This window comes from Hemitrygon akajei, chromosome 31 (assembly GCF_048418815.1).
Source record: "Hemitrygon akajei chromosome 31, sHemAka1.3, whole genome shotgun sequence".
Classification (NCBI taxonomy): domain Eukaryota; kingdom Metazoa; phylum Chordata; class Chondrichthyes; order Myliobatiformes; family Dasyatidae; genus Hemitrygon; species Hemitrygon akajei.
The window spans coordinates 40419004-40444015 of NC_133154.1; the positions used below are offsets into that span (position 1 = coordinate 40419004).

General features: G+C 44.1%; 1 protein-coding gene across 7 annotated transcripts in view; it reads right to left on the bottom strand.

Moving 5' to 3' along the window:
- Positions 1–890: 890 nt before the first annotated feature.
- LOC140719268 (BAR/IMD domain-containing adapter protein 2-like 2) overlaps positions 891–25012 on the bottom strand; it is a 161062-nt gene continuing 136940 nt past the window's right edge. For 4 of the 7 annotated variants that reach the window (XM_073033774.1, XM_073033777.1, XM_073033776.1 and 1 more), the window contains 2 exons: positions 17237–17277; positions 5931–12991 (listed from right to left, as the gene is read on the bottom strand). In XM_073033774.1, the coding sequence (XP_072889875.1) occupies positions 12916–12991; positions 17237–17277 (117 nt within the window). In that variant the 3' untranslated portion in view covers positions 5931–12915. Of the gene's footprint in view, positions 1147–5930; positions 12992–17236; positions 17278–25012 lie in introns of those variants that run through there. The other 3 variants (XM_073033773.1, XR_012096878.1, XR_012096879.1) reach the window with 3 other exon arrangements.

Sequence of the window (25012 nt, forward strand, 5' to 3'; positions counted from 1 at the left end):
TGATATCACCATAACAGCCACCGAGTCAGTTCAGTTTGGCACCTCAATCAAATTGTGCAAGTTGCAAAAAAGTGTAACAGGAACACGTGGAACCTGAACCGCAGAGTTGTCCACTACCACGGAGCGCATTGACCCCCTAACCCTAACCCTAATGTCCAGCGCTCTGGACATTAAACATCAAACCACAAAGTCCCCTGAAAAAGAGTCCCACAGCCATGAGGCATGGCGCTGAGGAAATCAAACCTGCCCCTCCCCCAGCAGCAGTTAGAGAGAGACAGTGAGCAGATGGCGCCGCGCGTCCAAATGTGGGCAGACAGCACCGCGCATCCAAACGTGGGCAGACTGCGCCATGTTTCCAAACGTGGGCAGACAGCGCCATGTTTCCAAACGTGGGCAGACTGCGCCATGTTTCCAAACGTGGGCAGACAGCGCCATGTTTCCAAACGTGGGCAGACTGCGCCATGTTTCCAAATGTGGGCAGACTGCGCCATGTTTCCAAATGTGGGCAGACAGCACCGCGCATCCAAACGTGGGCAGACTGCGCCATGTTTCCAAACGTGGGCAGACTGCGCCATGTTTCCAAATGTGGGCAGACAGCACCGCGCATCCAAACGTGGGCAGACTGCGCCATGTTTCCAAACGTGGGCAGACTGCGCCATGTTTCCAAACGTGGGCAGACTGCGCCATGTTTCCAAACGTGGGCAGACAGCGCCATGTTTCCAAACGTGGGCAGACAGCGCCATGTTTCCAAACGTGGGCAGACTGCGCCATGTTTCCAAACGTGGGCAGACTGCGCCATGTTTCCAAATGTGGGCAGACAGCACCGCGCATCCAAACGTGGGCAGACTGCGCCATGTTTCCAAACGTGGGCAGACTGCGCCATGTTTCCAAACGTGGGCAGACTGCGCCATGTTTCCAAACGTGGGCAGACAGCACCGCGCATCCAAACGTGGGCAGACTGCGCCATGTTTCCAAACGTGGGCAGACAGCACCACACGTCCAAATGTGGGTAGTCTGCACCGAAAACCTGCTCATCTTCCGCTCTCGTTCTCAATCTTGCTCAATGCTTTGATCGGTGAGGACCCTGGTTCACGTTCTGCCTTCCCTGAAAGTGGAATCACAGATGGACTGGGTGATGAAGAGATCCTGGGAGAGGATGAGAGGTGAAAAGGACACATACATACATTCATATGTACACATCCCCCTCTCTCTCACACACACACACACAAACACACTCTCTCTCACACACAAACATCTCCGTGACTGAAAAGTCATATTTTCACTTCAGGTGCAGTATAGATATATAAAGTGTGGACATAAGTGAACCAATGTCATCAGCACTGCAGTGTAAGCAGGAGATTGCCTTTTGGAGCTCCTGGAGTCATTGTGGCTGGGTAGATATCTAGTAGCTGCTCTAGTTTACATTTACATTTACATTTACATGTTCAAGTGTTTTTTTTGTGTACAACAGGGTGACTGTAAAAGTAAAGGGTGGATGATGTAAGAGGAAAAGGAAGGTGAATAAAACATTCTCACCGTTCAAAGGCACTATATAACAGTGTAATACATCTAGTTGTCTTCTCTTTCAGTGACTGAAGAACAAACGAACAGGGATTAGAGCCAAACCTTCAGTTTCAAACCGCCTGTGAATTTAAACCACCTTCCCCGTTCCAAGCACACTGTGAAGTCATCAGGGGTCCCTGTTATCCATCATTGTGACATCATACCTAAAATCTGACCCTGAAATGCAGGGCTATTCATCAACTTAGTCAGCTTCTCAGCTCTGGATTAGATGGAGGGTTTAACCCCCACATTAACACATAATAACCATATAACAATTACAGCATGGAAACAGGCCATCTCAGCCCTTCTAGTCAGTGCCGAACGCTTATTCTCACCTAATCCCACTGACCCGCACTCAGCCCATAACCCTCCATTCCTTTCCTGTCCATATACCTATCCAATTTTGCTCTAAATGACAATACCGAACCTGCCTCTACCACTTCTACTGGAAGCTCATTCCACACAGCTACCACTCTCTGAGTAAAGAAATTCCCCCTCATGTTACCCTTAAACTTTTGCCCCCTAAGTTTCAACTCATGTCCTCTTGTTTGAATCTCCCCTACTCTCAATGGAAAAAGCCTATCTACGTCAACTCTATCTATCCCCCTCATAATTTTAAATACCTCGATCAAGTCCCCCCTCAACCTTCTACGCTCCAAAAAATGAAGACCTAACTTGTTCAATCTTTCCCTGTAATTTAGGTACTGAAACCCAGGTAACATTCTAGTAAATCTTCTCTGTACTCTCTCTATTTTGTTGACATCTTTCCTATAATTCGGTGACCAGAACTGTACACAATAATATACTGGAATTTAGGAGGATGAGGGAGTATCTTATTCAAATATTAAAAGGCCTAGACAGAACAGATGTGGAAAGCATATTTGCCATGGTGGGGGGAGTCTAGGACAAGAGGACACAGCCTCAGGATAGAGGGACGTCCAATTAAAACAGATACAGAGAACTTTCTTTAGCCAGACTGTGGTGAATTTGTGGATTTTTTTACCACAGGCAGCTGTGGAGGCCAGGCCATTAGGTGTGTTTAAGACAGAGATTGATATGTTCTTGATTGGACATGGTATCAAGGGTTACTGGGAGAAGCCTGGAGAATGGGGTTGAGGATGGGATAAAGGATCAGCAAAGATGAAATGGTGGAGCAGACTTGATAGGCCAAATGGCCTAATTCTGCACCTCTATCTTATGGTGTTATAATCTTGGTTGCTTTTAATTGTTTCACTGTGTAAACTCACCGAATGATTTGGCTGTTGTATGGATTCATACTCTAGTGTATGACACCAAACTTAAAAGAGATATCATTTACTAAAACCTTACAAAAGAGATATAATTTACAAAAATGTAAAATGTCCTCTCCAGTCTAAATACCCACACGCACTCTCTCTCTCTCTCACACACACACACACATGTACTCACTCACACACTAATACACACACACAAACAGCCACTGTGATTGGATTACAGAGTGTACTGTGCATTAATACAACCTCTACATAATTAAATGGTCAGACCTTTATTTTATGTGTTAGTTATGTAAATTATAGCTAAGTAGGAATGACACGAGATCTCCTCTGTGTTATTGTATTTTCTGAATTGCATGCAGTCACTTACATTTTATTGCTAGTCTGGGTTCTCAAATTCAGTTTGTAGGGTTACCATCTCACAGCACCAGAGACCGAGCCTCAATCCTGCACTCTGTGTGAGTTTCCTCCAGGTACTCTGGTTTCCACCCACATCCCAAAGAAGCGTGAGTCAGTAACTGATCACTGTAAGTTGCTCTGAAGGAGTTCTATGTTCTGGGGAGAGTTGATGGAAGAGTGGAGAGAATAAAATGGGATAAGCGTGACATTAATGTAAACTGGTAGCTGATGGCCAGTAAAGACTCTATTGGCTGAATGGCCTGCTTCTGTGCTGTTACGGGTAACATGTACAAAAGCTGCCTGAAGCGCGCAGGTGTTCATTCCTATATACCAAAGCTTTATTTCTGATTCAAAGTTCAAAGTAATTCTATTATCAAAGTATAGATTTTACCCAGTTTGGGGTGCTGATTAATAGATGACCATTAAAGTCAGTGTGAATCAAACCACCCTTTGTAGTCTATAAAAAGGGTTACTGTTGGCGATTGCAGCTATTCCAATATAGTTGATTTAATTAAGCTAATGACTCAGGGTCAAACTGATCTCTAATCTGTAACAAAAGCAGGGAATGGTGGAACTGCTCAGTCATCCAGATTGGTTTGGAAGTCTGAGAGCAGTGGAGAAGAATCTGCTCGAGTCTGGTCATCCAGGCTTTGGAGTTCTTGTATCTTCTCCCAGAAAAGAGAATGGTCAGGGTGGCAGGCATCCTTGATGATAAAATCAGCCTTCCTGAAGGTGGACTGGATGAAGAAAGTGACGAGCCTGCGATGGGCTGGGCAGTGTTTACCATTTACATTTAGTATGCAAATATTGCTGACGAAGAGAATGAAGTTCACCAAAATGTTTACAAGAATCAGGGCCCTTATGATCCACCAGAGGGGAGAGCCAATGATATGCCAGCATCCAACCTCCTCAAAGTGGAGTCAAGTGAGGGTCCAAATTATGACTCTGGAGTTCCCTTCATAAACTCAGGATCTCTTAAGCAACTTAAACCCAGTGAAGTCCCCCAGTTAATTTTCCCCATTCTGGTTATCCTCTCACACCTTTTCTTCTCTTCAACTGCCCATCACCTCCCTCTGGTTTCCATCCACCTTCCCTTTCTCCCATGTTCTACTCTCCTGTCCTATCAGATTCCTTCTATTTCAGTCTTCCACCTATCACATCCTTACTTCACCCCTCCCCTTTCCCCACCCACCCACTGACTTTCCATTTCACCTGGTCTCACCTATCACCTGCCAGCTTGTACTCCTCCTCCTTCCACCTTGTTCTGGACTTTGCTCCCTTCCTTTCCAGTCCTACTGAAGTGCCTCAGCTTGAAACATCAACTGTTTTACCCCTCATAGATGCTGCCCGACCCACCTAATATCCCTTACCTCCTTCCCTGCCCATCACCTCCCTCTGGTACTCCTCCCACTTCCCTTTCTTCCATGGCCTTCAGTCCTCTCCCATCAGATTCCCCCTTCTGCAGCCCTGTCTCTCTTTCACCAATCGACTTCCCAGCTCTTTACTTCGCTCCTCTCCCTGTTTCACCTACCATCTACTACAGTACTTTGTACTTCTTCCTCCCCTACCCCCCCCCCCCCCATCTTGTTACTCCGACTTCGTTTTTTCTCCAGTCCTGATGAAGGGTCTCAGCCTGAAACATTGACTGTTTCCACAGATGCTGCCTGCCCTACTGAGTTCCTCCATCATTTTGTGTGTGATTTAACACTGTAGTAGTTTTGCAGTTTCTGACACCAGCCAGGTTTTTGTAAATAGTTAAATTGAATTACTGTCCAAGTCTTTGGACACCAGTCTAATAACTTCACCAGCGTGCAGAAGAAATCATTTTGGCCTCCTGGCTGTGATCCACATGAGCCTCTTTGATGCCATCTTCATGACATGCTAGCATCTGATTGTTCATCTGCCTTTCCCCAGATAACACTGGTTGTCTGCCCTTCTCTCATGTAGCAGGCACACTTGACAACAGGTGAACAGTGCAATATTCATATCCCCGGGTGAAAACTTCAGAATGCTGGAGTGGCCATTCTATTAGGAGCACTGTAACTCAAACAATCACACATTACAACAGTGCTGTATAGAAGAGCATCACTAAACACACAACGTCCAACCTTGAAGTGTCATTTAACCATACATATGAACACAACTACAGCGGCAGAAGACCACGAACATTCACTCAGTGGCCACTCTATTTGGTCAGGATGTACCTGATAAAATCAGGACTGAGTGTTTCAGCAGGCTCAGACAAGAATGCAGGGACTCGCAATGAGCTTCAAGCTCTTCTCATGTGATCCTCCTTTGTGGATCGCTGAGCAGACGTTATTACACTGGCCGTGACATCAGTTCCTCTTTTAGTCCCTTAGCTTTTGCAGTGCCTCAGGACTGGTTCAAGTCTATCTGAGATCGAGTTTCAGGAGTGCCCCATTGCATCTTGGGAAGCAAGCCTCTTCTTTCATCCCTGGGGCCAGGGTTCAAAGCCCTGGCTTTATATTAGATATAGGGTCCTGATTGAAATTAATTTGAATGCTGTAATTCAGTTCCAGATGGGCATGCATTCAACAACATAAAAATGCCTATCACTGGCCTCATGTCAACTGGCAACAGTTGGCAATAGAGATTCAGATGTTACATGAAGGTTAATACTTCTTTATTTCTTCACTGAGCTTATAAATTTTACCAGAATAAAGATCTTTCTCCCAATCAAGGCCTACTATTACAGGATTTTCAGATTCATGTTTATTTATCACATTTGCATCGAAACATAACAGTGAAATGCATGATTTGTGTTACAATCAATAAGCAACAGCCCAAGTGTTGCCATACATTTTGACCCAAAACATCAACAATTTCTTTCCTCCCACAGATAATGCTCCCACTGAACAGGCTATTTATTTATTGGGATACAGTGCGGAATAGGCCCTTCTGGCCCTTTGAGCCAACCCTAGCCTAATGACAGGACAATTTACAATAAGCAATTAAACTACCAATTGGTATGTGGGGGGAAACCGGAGCACCTGGAGGAAACCCATGCAGTCATGGAGAGAATGTATAAACTCCTTACAGATGGTGGCAGGAATTGAACCTGGGTCTCTGGTACTGTAAAACGTCTGTAGTGCTTCATTCTCTTGTGGTGATACATTGAAGAGATTGACAGCAAGAATTCACAGCAATTTGGCAAATCCATTTTCTCACCAGGAACTTCTGCACTTTCTGGGGTTGTATCAGACTCATCCACCCTGATAATAGGTCAAGACAGATTAACACTATTTTACAAGTCTTCCCCATCCTCTCTGAGCCAACCCCACCACCTCCTTTGTCATTTAGTCTCTCTTGGTCTCCACCCTTTCATGGACATTACCTTTGTTCTCTCTACACTCCACAACTTAAAAGCATGGTCAATGTTTTACTTTTCCTACTTCTGGTGAAAGTCATCAATCTGCAGCATTAGTTCTGCCTCTGTCTGACCTGTGGAGCATTCCCATCATCTGTTTATGAAACAAAATACATTGGGATGGAATTATGCTCTGTCTCAAAGAATTAAACCTGTCTACCAATCCCACTGACAACAAAAGTCAAGCCTTATTTCTTTTCAGTATATTCATCCGCTCTGCCATATCATTAATTCCCTTCCCTGTGGATCAAGAGCTATTGTTGTTTTCTGAAAATGCATCCACAGTCACTCTGTGGATGATTTCAAATCTGTGAGCTTCACTTCAAAGAAATGATTGTAAATGTTCTTCAATAAAGTTTAGCGCCTGTGGAAAGAATGACCTTTATGTTATTTTCACACAATAAACTTCACTAAAGTACAGGCGTACCTTCAGTGCTGAGGGTGTCCATCATTAAACCTCTCCAAAGTCAGTAACAGTTGATATCACTAAGGATGTTGTCAACCAAGACTAATTTTATGGGACATTGTACATCCTTTTCCATTCCTGCCTGCAACTCAGAATCAGGTTTAAAATCACTGACATACGATATGAAATTTATTAACTTAGCAGCAGCAGTACATTGCAATACATAAAAACAAAAACTGTGATTTACAGTAAGAAGAATATATACATATAAGTTAAATCAAATAAGTAGTGCAAAAAGTAGTTACATTGTGTCCATTTAGGAATCAGGTGGCAGGGGGAAGAGGATGTTCCTGAATCACTCCATGTGTGCCTTCAGGCTCCTGTACCTCCTCCCTGAAGCTCCGGCAGAGCTTCGAGCTTCCAGTAGGAGTGGTAGAGGCAGGTTCAATATTGTCATTTTTAAAAAAAAATTGGATAGGTATATGGGCAGGAAAGGAATGGAGGGTTATGGGCTGAGTGCAGGTCGGTGGGACTAGGTGAGAGTTATATGGTTATATGATGGTATCAGTGAGAAGGGGGAATGTCCTGGTTGATGGGGTTTTTAATAATGGATGCCACTATTTGAAGACGTCCACGATGGTGGGCATCAGATGCTGGTCTTTTATGCTTATTCTTCTCTTTAATTGGGTTCTTTTGAATGATTTGCTTTGTGGCTACCTGTAAGCAAATAAATCTCAAGGTTGTATAATTTATACATTCCTTGAACTTTGAAACTACCAAATGGGCAAAACTTTGAAATGAACACAGAAAATCCTACACAAGTCAAAGTTATCTTTTGAAATTGATAACCTTTCAAATGTTAGTGTGTTAAAACATTGTGTCTACTCCTCTCTCTACAGATGCAGCCTGACTCTCCAGCATCACAACATCCAAAAAAGCTGCAAAGAGTTGTAAACTTACCCAGCTCCATCTCTGGCACTGGCTTCATCATCGAGGACATCGTCATAAGGTGATGCCTCAAAACAGTGGCATCCATCATGAAGGCCCTGCACCATATAGGGCTCTTCTTATTACTACCATTGGTTCACTCAACCTTTTAGGAACAGCTTCTTCTCTTCCAGCATCTGATTTCTGAATGGATTTGGACCCATGAACACTACCTCACTATTTTTGTATATACTGTATAGTTTTTATATATAAACCATCTGTCAGTGATAATAAATCTGATTCTGAACACATCTTCTTCACCCATCTGTTTGCTCTCCATCTCTATTCCTTTTAGAGTAATAGAATCATAGAAAAGTACGGAACAAAAACAGGCCATTTGGCCTATCTGGTCTGTGCCAAACTATTAAAACTGTCTATTCCCATCGACCATAGCCCTACTAGCATACTATCCAAACTTCTTTTAAATTTTAAAATTGAGTTCACATGCACCACTTGAGCTGACAGTTCATTCCACTCTCATGACCCTCTGAGAGGATACGTTTCCCCTCACAATCCCTTAAACTTCACACCTTTCACCTAATCTCAGTCAAAAATGCCTGCTTGTATTCACCCTATCTGTATTCCTCATAATTTTGTATACCTCTATTAAATCTCCTTTCAAGCTTCTATGTTCCAAGGAATAAAGTCCTAACCTATTTATCTTTCTTTATAACTCGTCCTCCAGACTCAGCAACATCCTTGTAAATTTTCTCTGTGCTTTTTCAATGTCTTATACAACTTAACAGAATACCCCATCTCCTGTACTCAATACTCTGGTTTATGAAGGCAAATGTGCTATCACCATTCTTTAGAACCCTGTCTACAGGTGATGCCATTTTCAAAGTATGATGCACTTGTACTTCCAGATCCCTTTGTCCTACCACACTCCTCAGTGCACTACCATTCTCTATATAAGACCTATCCTGGATGATCCTGCCAAAGTCCAACACCTCGCACTTATCCACATTCAATTCCATTTGCTATTTTTCACCCATTTTTTTCCAACTGGTCTAGATCCTGCTGCAAGCCATGATAATCTTCTTTGCTGTCCACTGCACCCCCAATCTTGATGTCATCCACAAATTTGTTAACCACATTATCATCCAGATCATTGATATAGATGACAAACTACAGGCCTCCAATCAGAGAGGCACCACCTACTACCACCCTCTGGCTTCTCCCACAAAGCCAATGTCTAATACAACTTGCAATGTCATCTTGAATGCCAAGTGACTGAACCTTCTTGACCAACTCCCATGCGAGACCTTGTCAAATGCCTTGCTAAAGTCCATGTAGACAATATCCACTGCCTTGCCTCCATCAACTTTCCTGGTAACTTCCTCAAAAAACTCTATAAAATTTGTTAGACACGACCTACCACACACGAAGCCATACTGACTATCCTTAATTAGTCCCTGTCTATCCAATACTTATATATTCAGTCCCTTAGCATAGCTTCCAATAACTTCCCCACTACTGATGTCAGGCTCACTGGCCTGTAATTTCCTGGTTTATATTTAGACCCTTTCTTAAACAGCAGAACAACATTGGATATTCTCCAATCTTCCAGTACTTCAGTTGTTGCTAAGGATGATTTAAATATCTCTGCTGGACCCTGGCAATTTCTGCACTCCTCCCATAGGGTCTGAGCAAACACCATGTCAGGCCCTGGAGATTTATCCACCCTAATTTCTCTCAAGACAGCAAACACCTCCTCTTCCATTTTGCCTCACATCTATAGACTCTGTGCCTGTCTCCTAAATAAATAGATGCAAAAATCCATTGAATCCCCCATCTCTTCTGGCTTCACGCATGCATTACCATTCTGATCTTCCAGAGGACCAATTCGGTCCTTTGAAATCTTTTTGCACTTAAGATATCTTTAGAATCTCCTTCACCTTGTCTGCTAGGGCAAGTTCATGCCTTCTTTTAGCTTTCGTGTTTGCTTGCATTGCAGAAGCACCCCATTTGTTCCTACCTGTGATGCACCTCCTTTTCTTTCTTAACTAGGGCCTCAGTAAAAAACCAAGGTTTCCTACACTTGTTATCTTTACATTTTATTCTGACAGACACATGGAAGCTTGTACTCTTGAAATTTCACTTAAGGCCTCTCACTTACCAAGTACCCCTTTGCCAGAAAACAGCCTGTCACAATCCACATTTGCCAGATCCTTTCTGATACTATCAATATCAACCTTTTGCCAACTTAGAATCTTAGCCAGCAGACCACACCTATCTTTTTCCATATTTATTTTGAAAATAATGGCACTGTGGTCACTAGATGCAAAGTGTCCCCTTACACAAACTTTTCTGAAAATCAACAAAAATCAGCAGATGTTAGAAAGAGATAAGAACAAAAATGATGAAAATATTCAGCAGGTCATCCCCCTATCTGTGGGATGGGAAACAGAGTTAACATTTCAGGTTGAAGACTTTCATCAGACCTCTATATGTAGCCTCTCAGAGGATCTACCCTGGGCCATTTTAAGGCATTCGTGACAATGACACAATAGCAGTTATACTTCATTAGGAGTTTGAGGATATTTAATATGTCACCAAGGACTCTAAGAAATTTCTCTAGATATGCAGTGATACTCTGACTGATTCCATCATAGCCTGGTATGGAGGTGCCAATCCAGAGGAACACAAGAGGCTTCAGGGGTTTGTAGACCTAACCAGCATCATTACAGGCACAACCCTCCTCTCCACTGAGGACATCTTCAAAAATGGCACCTCAGGAAGGCAGCATCCATTGCTAAGGATCCTTAACATCTGGGACATATCCTCTTCTTACTACTGGGGAGACATTACAGGAGCCAAAAGACCAGGCACTAATTATTCAGAAAGTGTCTTCCCCTTAATCATCATATTCCTGAATGGTCCATGAACATTACCTCATTATTCCTTTTTTGCTCCACTTTATTTTTGTAATTTATAGTAGATTTGTGCTTTTTCATACAAAACAACAAATTTCATATTATCAAGGTCAGTGATGATAAATCTGATTCCAAATACAATTCTGATTCTGACTTTAAATCTCTCAGTTTATTGAACCTGATTAGAGTTCCCAATACAATCCAATTCTCCTTTTACCCTTTCCCGCCATTTGTTTTGTAAATCAGCAAACACAATTGACTTAATAATGAACAAAGACCCTCCACAATACAAAAAAAATGAAGGTGGAATTCAGCAGGTCAGGCAGCATTTCTGGAGATAAATGTCTAGAGTCAATGGTTCCGGCCAAGATCCTTCATTAGCAATGTAAGGGAAGGAGGAAGTAGGCAGAATAAGAGGTAGGTGGAGGGGAAAGAATACAAGTTAGAAGGTGATAGGTGAAGCCAGGTGGGTGGGGGACGGGGATGAAGAAAGGATCTGGGAAATGATAGGAGGAAGAGGTAAAGGACTGAAGAAGAGGGAATCTGACAGGAGAGGAGAGGGTACCATAGGAGAAATAGAACACGGAGGTGATAAGCAGATTAGGAGATGAGAAGAGGTCCCTCCCAGCAAACCATTTCGTTTTGTGAGGTATCTATGAAGGGACAGAGGAGGTGGTCCGTAGAGCTGTTGAATCATTCTCCATTATCCCTTCTGACTTGTGGTCCAGTTCCATCTACCTTCCACTTCCCACCAGAGCAGCATGGTAGTGTATTAGTTAGCACAATCACTTTACAGTGCCTGCTATCAGCAGTCAGAGTTTGATGCCCACTGCAATTTCTAAGAACTGTATGCTCTCCCTATGAGTTTCCTCCAGGCGCTCTGGTTTCCTCCCACATTCCAAAGATCTACAGTTAGGGCTAGTAAGTTGTGGTCTATGTTGGGACTCTTTCAGGCTGCCCCCACCCCCATACATCTTTAATGTAAACAACACATTTCAATATACATGAGACAAATAATGATAACCTTAATCTATGCCCCTCCTGAATTTTACACCTCTATATGACCAACCTCTCATTCTCCTATGGTGCAGCCTCCTTAACCATTCTCCCTTGCGTCAGAGCAAAATTCTTCTAAATCTCTTCTGCACTCTTTTCATCTTACTTGTGTATTTCCTATAGCAGGTTGACCAAACTGAACCCAATATTCCAAATGTGGCCTCATCAATGTGCAACTGCAACATCCCAATTTCCATATGTGTTGCTCTGACTGATGAAGGTCAGGGTATCAAAAGCCTTCTTCACCACATGGTCTACCTGTAACTCACTCCACTTTCAAAGATACATATAATTCTCCTCCTAGGTCATCTGTACTCCAGCTCTCCCCAGGACTCCATCATTCATTGTGAACACACAGAAAATGCTGGAGGAACTCAGCAGCATCTATGGAGAGGAATAAACAGTTGATGTTTTGGGCTGAGACCCTTTGTCTTCTCAGAATATAACAACTCATACTTAACTGAACTAAACGTGAAAAGTGTTGGAAATTCCTGCTTTTGCCGGGGGGAGGGGGGGCATGAATTTCCTGGCAATTATAGGAATCTTTTATCCTCACACTGGGAGCAATACACCAAATCTAGCTTCTCCATAGAAACTGGATACAACTTTGGAAGATTTTGGGACACCACTAACCCCAATGAGATGTTTTAATTCCCCCGTGCAAGCTATCCTTCTTAATTTGCAAGCACAGGTTGCCAGGGTAATGGTAGTGTATTCTATTCCCTGCTGCTCACTGATTCAAGATGTGCTTTTCATGTCAATCACATAGAACATGTGTGAGGTGTTGCTAATGACATTCCCTGGGTGTAGAACCCTTCAAAGCCATCTTACTCAAGGGCCCTCCTATATTCATTTTTATTTTCCTTTGAGATCTAAACACTTTAGTCCCAAGAAAGCCTTGGAAAGAGACAATGGTAGTGATCATGCTCTTGTTGTGGACATAAAGTTCAGCTGAGTTAATTCTTCACCATATCCACATCAGCTGCTCTATCGGATGAGAGGCATCGACCGATCATTCGTGACAGTTGGCTTCAGCTTCACGGTGGCAAATGGATTGGTTCCCCTGGGACAGGAAAGAAAAAGCTTGAGAATTAACAACAGCACCAATTCTTTCCCTGTCTGTCTCAGTTTCTGTTGGGATTCACAGCACCCATCTAGAACATCAAACTATCATTACTGATTAGACGTTCAATGATGCCTGCCTCTAATTGCACCACCCACACACCTCATAACTCACTTTAAGTTCCTAGGAGTGAACATCACCAGGAGTGACGCAAGGCCAAGAAAGCTCACCAATACCTCTACTTGCTGAAAAGGTTAAAGAAATTTGGCATGACCCCTTTGACTATCAATTTTGATTGATACTCCAAAAACAGCATTCCATCTGGATGCAGCTCAGTGACTGCAAAAACTGCAGAGAGTTTTGCATACAGCTGAGGATATCATGGAAGCCAGCCTCCCCTCCATGGACTCTTCTCACTGTCTTGGCAAAGCAACCAGCATAATCAAAAATCCTACCCATTCCAACTATTCTCTCTTATCCCTCTCCCATTAGGCAGAAGATACAAAACCCTAAAAACATGTGCCACTGGGCTCAAGGACAGCTTCTACCCCACTGCAGTAGCTGTTGAATGGTTCCCTAAGATGATAAGATAGACACTTGAACTCAGAACCTACCTCATTATGATCTTGCACCCTTAGGCAATCTGCACTGCAATTTCTCTGTAGCTATTCTGTATGTTATTATTTTATCTGAGAGAGTAAAATCTTTGCATTATGAGTCCATTGCAATGTACAGACATGTGAATTTAAAAATCTAACGGCTTGGAGAAAGAAGCTGTCCTGTAGCCCATTGGCCCTGGCTTTAATACTGCAGTAGCTTTTTCCAGGTAGACGTAACTGAAACAATTTATGGTTGGGGTGTCTGGTGTCTCCGATGATCTTCTAGGCCTTCTTTCTGCACCTGCTCCTGTAAATGTCCTCAATGGAGGGAAGTTCACATCTCAGATGTGCTGGGCTGTCAGCACCACTCTCTGCAGTGCCCAGTGATCAAGGTTGGTGCAGTTCCCGTACCAGGCAGTGATACAGCCAGTCAGGATGCTCTCAATGGTGCCCCTGTAGAAGGTCTTGAGGATTTCGGGGCCCATGCCGAACTTCTTCAGCCGTCTGAGGTGGAAGAGACACCGCTGTGCTTTTTTTGCCACAGAGCTGGTGTGTACAGTCCAGATGAGATCATCAATGATGTGTAAACCAAGGAACTTGAAACTACTCACCCCCTCAACTGCAGTCCCATTAATGTTGATCGAGCCCAGCCTGTCTCCATTCCTCCTGTAATCCACAATCAACTCTTTTGTTTTTGGACATTGATGGAGAGGTTGTTAACCTGGCACCACTGTGTCAGGGTGTCAACCTCTCTTCTGTAGGCTGCCTCATTAGAAATAAGGCCGATCAAAGTTGTGCCATCTACGAATTTGATCAGCAGATTGAAGCTGTGTGGCAGTACAGTCATGGGTGTAAAGGGAGTAGAGAAGGAGACTCAGAACACAGGTGCACCTATGTTGAGGGTCAGAGGGGCGGAGGTGAGGGAGTCCGTCCACCCTTCCCCATGTCAATGATCCAATAGGAAGTCTAGGATCCAGCTGCACAAGGTGGGATGCAGGCCAAAGTCTCTGAGCTTCTTCTCAAGTCTGGAGGGAATTATGGTATTGAATGCTGAGCTGTAGTCCCAGAACAGCATTCTAATATATGCATCCCTCTTCTCCAGGTGAGTGAGGATGGTGTGTAGTACTGTGGCTATGGCTTCTTCAGTAGACTGGTTCCATCAGCAGGCAAATTGTAGAGGGTCCAGTGTGGGTGGTAGCATGCTGCAGATGTAATATTTAACCAGCTTATCAAAGCATTTGCTTATAATTGAGATGAGTGTGGCAGGGTGCCAAACATTCAGATGTGCTAGTTTGGTTTTCTTGGGTACAGGGGCAATGATGGAAAACAGGAGGGCACTGCACACTGGGAGAGGGAAAGATTAAGAATGTCTGTAAACACACCAGCCACCTGTTCAGCACAGAAGTTGTGGACGCGATGTTGACATGTTGGGATGTTCTGCGTACCTCAGCCTTGGAGATGACTAAGGTGCAGGTCTTATCAGTGGCTCTGCTCGGGCTGTCAGTCCTATCAACCTCGAATCGACACACCTGGGAGCGAGGCGGCAATGTTGGCTGTACCGCTGCATTTCCCCTTGAAGTCCGCAATGGAGTGCAGTCCTTGCCATTGTCATTGTCGCAGAGTTGCGACTGGATTTTATCCCCGTGTTGCCATTTTCCCACCTTGATGGCTCTATGTAAATCATTGTGGCATCTTCTGAGCTCTGCTGGTCTCCAGAGGTGAAGGCTTTATCCGTTGCACTGACAGCATCACACACTGGACTATTTATCCCAAGCTTCTGGTTTGGGTAGATCTGGACCAATTTTTGGGCAATGTCTTCAGAGCGGTTCCATGTCCGTGTACTGTATTTGGAGATGTTCTCAGCTTGCAATACCTCCCAGGTGATGCTATCAGAGCAGTCTTGTAACATTGGGTCTAATTGGTTGGAGCAGCACTGGATAGTTTTCATTATGACCACTTCCTGCCTGTTTCTGCCTGTAGGCGGGTAGGAGCAAGATCGAGGAATGGTCAGACTTTCCAAAAGGAGGGTGGAGAAGTGCTTTGTAGACATTGCGGAAGAGAGAGTAGTAGTGGCCGAGAATGCTTCCTCCCCGTGTGCTCGCCTCAATGTGTTGGCAGAACTTCAGGTAACTTCTAGTCAACGATGCTTGGTTAAAGTTGCCAGTGAGGCTCTATAAGGCACTGATAAGACCTCACTTGGAATAATGTGTGCAGTTTTGGGCTTCTTATTTAAGAAAGGATGTGCTGACATTATAGAGGGCTCAGAGAAGATTCACTAGAATGAATCCGGGAATGAGAGGGTTAACATATGAGGAACGTTAGACCGCTCTTGGACTGTACTCCTTGGAGTTTAGAGAAATGAGGGGGGACCTCATAGAATCATTTCGAATGTTGAGAGGCATGGACAGAGTGGATGTGGCAAAGCTGTTTCCCATGGTGGGGGAGTCTAGTACGAGAGGACGTGACTTGAGGATTGCAGGGCGCCCATTCAGAACGGAGATGCAAAAAAATTTTTTAGCCAGAGGGTGGTGAATCTATGGAATTTGTTGCCATGGGTGGCAGTGGAGGCCGGGTCATTGGGTGTATCTAAGGCAGAGATTGATAGGTATCTGAGTAGGCAGGGCATCAAAGGTTATGGTGAGAAAGCTGGGGGATGGGACTAAAGGGGAGATTGGATCAGTTCGTGATGAAATGGTGGAGCAGACTCGATGGGCCGAATGGCCGACTTCTGCTCCTTTGTCTTATGGTCTTATGGTGATGATGAAAGCAGCCGCTGGGGGTGTGGTTTCATGAATATTGATGGTTTCACGAAGTTCATTCTGTTCGGCCTGTGGTGGGATGTATACGGCTGTAATAACAACAGACGCGAATTCTCTAGGCAGCCAGAAAAGTCAACATAGCAACATAAGGTACTCCAGATCCAGTGAGAAAAAGGATTTCAGGGTGTGCGCGCTACCTGGGTCGTACCAGCATTGTTCACTATGAAACATACTCGCTCATCTTTACTTTTCCCAGACAGGTCAGAACACAGAGAACCCAATGTGTTTGATGGCTTGGTCTGGTATTTCCTCTGACGGCCAGGTTTCGGTAAAGCATAAGATGTTACAGTGTCTTATTTCCCATTGGTAGGAGATTTTGGCCTAACCAAGATGCCAGCTTTTCTTCCTCGCCTCTGGTGGTGCTTACCCAGTAATACTGGCGTGGTGAATGAACCACCCGTGGTTTGTGTGAGCAGGGGGTCACAAGGTAGAAAGTTATAGGTAGAAAGGTGGCATGTTATAATTGAATGCTGATTTTCCAATGTTTAAAAGAGTCAATCAATCATACCTGAAGTGACTTTCAGTAAGAGAAGTGCAGAAGGAAGTAGAGAGAGAAGCAGAAAGTTACAATGCCATTTTGGAGTACACTACAGGGCTGCCGTACACTGTGTCATCTTGGGAATCTCTATCTGATTCTCAGTACATGTGACAATAATAAACCAATCCTAATTTCAGATTTCCATCCTGTGACATAACCATCCCCGTACGAATGAGAAAATGAATGAATCCTTCTTTAACCTGGGTAAAAGTTTGCTGCTCTCATGTCTCAACTCAACAGATTTCATCAAACATTTTTGCACATCTTCTTTGAATAAAAATAATCTTACCTTGGAAAAATCTCGGGCTGGTTATATGGACCACCAAAGATCTAAAAGAAACAAAGAGAAATTGAATGCAACACACATAAAATGCTGGAGGAACTCAGCGGGTCAGGCAGCATAGATGTTTCCAGCTGAGATCCTTCATCAGGACTGGAAAGGAAGTGAGAAGAAACCAGAGTATGAAGGTGCGGGGAGGAGGGGTACAAGTTGATAGGTGATAGGTGAGACCAGGTGAGGGGGGAGGTAAGTGGGTAGAGGAGGGAGGATGAAGTGAGAAGCTGGGAAGTGATAGGCAGAAAAGGTAAAGGGCTGATGAAGAAAGAATCTGATAGGAGAGAAGAGTGGTCCATGGGAGAAAGGAAAGGAGCTGGGGCATCAGAATGAGATGATAGACTGATGAGGAGAAGAGAAGAGGTAAGAGAGCAGCAAGAATGGGGAATGGAAAAAGAGCGAAGAAGGAGGGGGGAGAAATTACTGGAAGTTAGAGAAATCGATGTTCATGATATCATGTTGGAAGCTTCTAGCTGGAGTGAGGTCTCGTCATGGTACTGGAGGAGACCATGAATCAACATGTGAGAACAAAATCGGTATTGGAATTAACCTGGAAGGCCACTGGAAAATACTGCCTGTTGCAGACGGAGCGAAGGGATATATTATTTTTTCCTTGACAAATGATTCAGCACATCCCACTCAGGAATATCAGTACTCCCCATTACTGGCCCCAAACAACATCCAACCAGATATTCATTCCTCAAACTTCTACTGGAGAGCTTGACTCCAAAGATGTGATCCTCTCAGTCCAACACTAATGGGGTGTTACACTGTCAGGTAGACACACAAAATTGTTCCCATTGGCCAGAAAACTGTTTCATGCAGTCACATCAAACACAGAGACTTTGTACAATATATTCTGGCCTAAGGACTTGCAGTAAGATCTGAGATTTTAACTGTGGGCTGTCACTTTTCATAACCACCCTCCCTGGGCTTGGCCTATATCTGTCTTATTTCTGTACCTGTCCAAGTGCTTTTCAAGTGTTGTTATTGTACCTGCCTCTACCACTTCCTCTAACAGCTCATCCCATCTGGGTGAAGACGTTTCCCCTCAAGTTGCAATTCCATCTTTCCCTTTTCACCTTGAACCTACGACCTCTAGATCCAAACCTTTCCCATCCCAAATGTCTTGTGAGTGCTGTAATTGCACTGTACTTGGGAAAGGAAAGATTCACCCCATCCCACTCCAGTGAGATCTGGAATTTCACAACCACCTACGAGCTAACATAATCAAAGATCCCTCCTGCAACCCCACCCCCACCCCCACCCACCCCCGCACATTCTCCCTTTCACCACCCTCCCCTACCCCCAGCTGGAAGAAGATACAAAAGCTTGAATATACACACCATTAGGTTCAAGGACAGCTTCTATCTGGCTGTTATCAGACTCCTGAATAGACTTCTTGCTGGTTAAAGATGAACTCTTGATCTCACCATGACCCTTGCACCTATTGTCTATCTCTAATGAATGTTACCTGCAGCTGTAACGTTCTTTGTAACTGTTATTCATGTTAACTATCGTGATGTACTTGTGTTTCGAAATCATCTGTATGGATATTTTGCAACACACACAAAATGCTAGAGGAACTCAGCAGGTCAGACAGCATCTACTGTGGGGAACAAACAGTAAGTGCTTTGGGCCAAGACCCTTCAACAGGACTGGAAAGCAGGGGAGAAGACACCAGAATAGGAAGGTGGGGGGAAGAGAAGGAGGATAAGCTGGCAGGTGACAGTGAAGCCAGGTGAGGAGGAAGGTGAGTGAGAGGGGAAGTGGGTGGGATAAAGGTTATAAAGTGAGAAGCTGGAACTTGATAAGTAGAAGAGGTGGCTGAGAAAGGAATCTGATAACTGAGAGGAGTGCACCATGAGAGAAAGGGAAGGACGAGGGACAACAGAGGAAGGTGAAGGAAGTGAGTAACCCATATCTTAGTATATGTGACAATAATAAATTAATTCAAAGATTTACCAGGATGCTGCCTGGTTTAGAGAGTATGGATTATGATCAGAGATTAAAGGAGCTAGGGCTTTACTCTTTGGAGAGAAGGAGGATGAGAGGAGACATAGAAACATAGAAAATAGGTGCAGGAGTAGGCCATTTGGCCCTTCGAGCCTGCACCACCATTCAGTATGATCATGGCTGATCATCCAACTCAGAACCCTGTATCTGCTTTCTCTCCATACCCCCTGATCCCTTTAGCCACAAGGGCCATGTCTAACTTCCTCTTAAATATAGCCAATGAACCGGCCTCAACTGTTTCCTGTGGCAGAGAATTCCACAGATTCACCACTCTCTGTGTGAAGAAGTTTTTCCTCATCTCGGTTACAGAGGGTTGAACAAGTTAGGTCTCTATTCATTGGAGCGTAGAAGGTTGAGGGGGGATTTAATCGAGGTATTTAAAATTTTGAGAGGGATAGATAGAGTTGACGTGAATAGGCTGTTTCCATTGAGAGTAGGGGAGATTCAAACGAGAGGTCATGATTTGAGAGTTAGGGGGCAAAAGTTTAAGGGAAACACGAGGTGGTATTTCTTTACTCAGAGAGTGATAGCTGTGTGGAATGAGCTTCCTGTAGAAGTAGTAGAGGCCAGTTCAGTTGTGTCATTTAAGGTAAAATTGGATAGGTATATGGACAGGAAAGGAGTGGAGGGTTATGGGCTGAGTGCAGGTAGGTGGGACTAGGTGAGATTAAGAGTTCGGCACGGACTAGGAGGGCCGGAATGGCCTGTTTCTGTGCTGTGATTGTTATATGGTTATATGGTTATAAAAGGCTTCCCCTTTATCCTTAAACTGTGACCCCTCGTTCTGGACTTCCCCAACATCAGAAACAATCTTCCTGCATCTAGCCTGTCCAATCCCTTTAGAATTTTATATGTTTCAATAAGATCCCCCCTCAATCTTCTAAATTCCAGTGAGTATAAGCCTAGTCGATCCAGTCTTTCTTCATATGGAAGTCCTGCCATCCAGGAATCAACCTGCTGAACCTTCTCTGTACTCCCTCTATGGCAAGAATGTCTTTCCTCAGATTAGGGGACCAAAACTGCACACAATATTCTAGGTGCGGTCTCACCAAGGCATTGTACAACTGCAGCAGAACCTCCCTGCTCCTGTACTCAAATCCTTTTGCTATGAATGCCAACATACCATTTGCCTTTTTCACCGCCTGCTGTACCTGCATGCCCACCTTCAATGACTGGTGTACAATGACACCCAGGTCTCGTTGCATCTCTCCTTTTCCTAATTGGCCACCGTTCAGATAATAATCTGTTTTCCTGTTCTTGCAACCAAAGTGGATAACCTCACATTTATCCACATTAAATTGCATCTGCCATGAATTTGCCCACTCACCTAACCTATCCAAGTCACCCTGCATCCTCTTAGCATCCTCCTCACAGCTAACACCGCCGCCCAGCTTCTTGTCATCTGCAAACTTGGAGATGCTGCATTTAATTCCCTTGTCTAAATCATTAATATATATTGTAAACAACTGGGGTCCCAGCACTGAGCCTTGCGGTACCCCACTAGTCACTGCCTCCCATTCTGAAAAGGTCCCGTTTACTCCCACTCTTTGCTTCCTGTCTGCCAACCAATTCTCTATCCACATCAATACCATACCTCCAATACCATGTGCTTTAAGTTTGCACACTAATCTCCTGTGTGGGATCTTGTCAAAAGCCTTTTGAAAATCCAAATATACCACATCCACTGGTTCTCCCCATCCACTCTACTAGTTACATCTTCAAAAAATTCTATAAGATTCATCAGACATGATTTTCCTTTCACAAGTCCATGCTGACTTTGTCCGATGATTTCACCTCTTTCCAAATATGCTGTTACCATATCTTTGATAACCGACTCTAGCATTTTCCCCACCACCGATGTCAGACTAACCGGTCTATAATTCCCCGGTTTCTCTCTCCCTCCTTTTTTAAAAAGTGGGGTTATATTAGTCACCCTCCAATCCTCAGGAACTAATCCAGAATCTAAGGAGTTTTGAAAAATTATCACTAATGCATCCACTATTTCTTGGGCTACTTCCTTAAGCACTCTGGGATGCAGACCATCTGGCCCTAGGGATTTATCTGCCTTTAATCGCTTCAATTTACCTAACACCACTTCCCTACTAACATGTATTTCCCTCAGTTCCTCCATCTCACTAGACCCTCGGTCCCTTACTATTTCCGGAAGATTATTTATGTCCTCCTTAGTAAAGCCAGAACCAAAGTAGTTATTCAATTGGTCTGCCATGTCTTTGTTCCCTATGATCAATTCACCTGTTTCTGACTGTAAAGGACCTACATCTACATGATAGAGGTGTACAAAATATTAAGAGGAATAGACAGAGTGGACAGCCAGCGCCTCTTCCCCAGGGCACCACTGCTCAGTACAAGAGGACATGGCTTTAAGGTAAGGGGAGGGAAGTTCAAGGGGGATATTAGAGGAAGGTTTTTCGGAGCGGAGCCTCACTTCCGGCAGCTGTGGATGGCCACCAACAGGGATCTACAGTGCTCACTCTGGGGAAGCATCTGGGGTACCCTGAAGTCTGCGACATCACTTCTGTGTGGTCGTCTGCTTCAGAGAGGTGCTGGTCGGAATGGGCCGCATCTCAAGGCGCTCCGACACGGTAGCAGGCCGTGCGGGTCTCCAGGAACGTGGTGGACCTCGGACCAGGCCTCGATGATCAGGTCCAGGTGCGGTCCAGAGTTGAAGCAATTCTGTCACGTTGGTGATCTCCAGCTGAGTCAGTTTCAATGTACATGTGACAAATAAGCCTCATCTCTTTCTTTCTTTAGTCCCTGAAATGGTCCAATAAACCATTCCGATCATAAGGACATGAAAAACAGGAGCTGGAGGTCATTCCATTCTCATACCTGTCCCAATATTCACCAAGGTTATCATTCCTAACAATCATCTTTCTGCATCATCCCCATTATCCAAAACTCCAGTGCTTTCAGTTTTGACCCCTTCCACTTCCTAAGGCAGAGAACCCCAAGGAGCTCACACTGATCCATTCCCTCTCTGAAGGCTGTGAAACATGGGCAGATGCCCTGACAATCAGATCACCCTGCAATCCGAAAGATAACATTCAGATTGCCATTAAGCTGGGAAGATGGCAGATAAGATTTATGAGTATGTTCCTGGACTTGAGAGACTGAATTATAGAGAGATGCTGGACAGGCTTTATTTAGGAGGTTCAGGGGCAGTTTTATAGAGGCGTATAAAATTGTGAGGGGCATAGATAGGGAAAATGTACACAGTGGTTTTCCGGGGGTTGGGGAATGCAGAGATAGAGGGGAGGGCATAGGCTAAGGTGAGAGGGGAAAGATTTAACGGGAATCTGGGGGACAAAGTGTGGTGGGTAATGGAATAAGCTGACACGGGAAGTGACAAAGGCGGGTGAATTACAATACTTAAAAGGCACTTGGATATGTACATACTGAAGATACAGGCCCATCTCTCTGAATTGTTCCCATCCCAGAAGTCTTTTAAAAGTTGTAATTGTGGCCACCTGTACCACCTCCTCTGGCAGCTCATTCCATAACCCACAACCCTCCGTGTGAAAAAGCTGGCCCTCAGGTCTCCTTTAGAACTTGCCCCTCACAACTTAAGCCCAAACCCTCCTGTTTCACATTCCCCTGCCCTGAGAAAAAAAGGTGACCATCTATATCCCTCATCATTTTATAAACCTCTATAAGGTCACCTTCAGCATCCTATGCTTCAAAGAAAATAGCTCCAGCCTAACCAGTCTCTCCTCAAAATTGAAAGTGTCCACTTGGTCCAGACTAGTACTGCAACTGGACGAGTAATCTCCAAGACTGAACTCATAATCCTGAGATGTAAATCTGAAGTCCATGGTGTTATCTAATTTAGGTGCAATTAACTGTTGCAGTTTATACTACTGAAGGTAATTATTACCAGTTTAAAGTAATACTGGTTGGTTGATAGTGTAGAAGGCTGTCGTATTTCCAAACTGACGTTGTCAGAATGCAGAACTGGGCAGAGAAGTGGCAGGTGGAGTTCAATATGAAAAAAATTGAAGTCAGAGTACAAGTTTAATTGCAGAATTTTTAGCAGAGAGATCTTAGAGTCCCCATCCATAGATTCCCTCAAAGTTGCTGTGTATGTCGTCATGGTAGTTAAGAAGCCTTATGGTGAGTTGGCCATTATTAGTCAGGGAATCGAGTTCCCTCAAGTCCTGAAGCATAATTAGAGAAAGAACATACCTTTGTTCCTCATTTCCTACAAATGAACGAACAATAGGAACTAGCTGCTAGGGAACTAGCTGCAGAGCAGACTTAATGAGCTGAATAACCTAATTCTACACCTTTGTCTTGCGTCATGTGGAGAACAAGGTGACCTGTGTTAATCCACAGTGCAATAGCGCCACCTGGTGTTAATGCTTCTTTTTGGGAGATTATTGAATGAAATTGGTGTAGAGGTATAAAAAACCTAAGTCTATTTTTATCATCAAATCACTCAATTAAAAAGTACATAAGGAAGTCAGCAAGTCGGCAGCATCAATGCAGAAGAATAAAATGTCACCATTTCAGACTGAGCCCCTTCATCAAACAGCCCATGTTTCAGGCTGAGAACACAGAACATTACATTACAGTACAGGCCCTTCGGCCAATGAGTTTTGCTGAACTTTTAACCTATTCGAAGATCAATCTAACTTTTCCCTCCTACATAGCCCTCCATTTTTCTATCATCTATGCGTTAATCTAAGAGTTTCTTAAATGCCCCTAATATATCTGCCTCTACCACCTACCCTGGCAGGGCAATCCACACACCCACCAATCTTCGTGAAGAAAAACTTACCTCTGGCATCCCCCTCCTATACGTTGCTCCAATCACCTTAAAATTAAGCCTGACATATCCGCAGTTTATTCCTCTCTTTGAAGATGCTGCCTGATTTGCCAAGTTCGTCCAGCATTTCGTGTGTGCTCAAGATTTCCATCATCTCTTAGTTAAAAGGTATCCTGTGGGTCATCGAGTTTTTATGCTCATGGAGTTGCCAGTTTAGATTTTACTCAAGTTCATCGCAGTCACACTATGATCAATGGCTTTGATCAACAAAAACTGCACTGTGACTTCTCCAAAGCAAGTCCCCCAAGGACAAAATATTTAATCCATTCCCACTTCTCATCAACTCTACTGCCAGCTCCAAGGCTGTATCCCCCTTCCTGCACTTCAACATCCCCTCACCTCCTTCTTCCTTTCAGTTCCTGCCTCCCTGACCCCTAATTTCCCCGTCCCTTTCCATCAAACCCTCTGACCCCCACATTCCCATCTCAAACATAACTCCAGAATCACACAGATCCATAAGGATGCGGCTTTATTTGTCTCATATGCATTGAAACATACAGTGAAATACATCATTGGTGTCAAATCAGATCAGTGAGGATTGTGCTGGGTGGCTGGCAAGTGTCGCCACACTTCCACTGCCAACATAACATGCCCACCACTCACAACTCTAACCATATGTTTTTGGAATGTAGGAGGAAATTGGACAAAACCAAGACAGTCACGGGAAGAAGGTACAAACTCCTTCCAGACACAGTGGTGATCACTGGCACTGTAAAAGTGTTACTCTACCTGCTGGTTGGTTACAGCGTTATAAAGAGATCGGGTCCCTCAGCCCATCAAGTCTGCACTATCATAAGACCATAAGACATAGGAACAGAACTAGGCCATCCGGCCCATAGCTGATTTATTATCCTACTCAACCCATCACA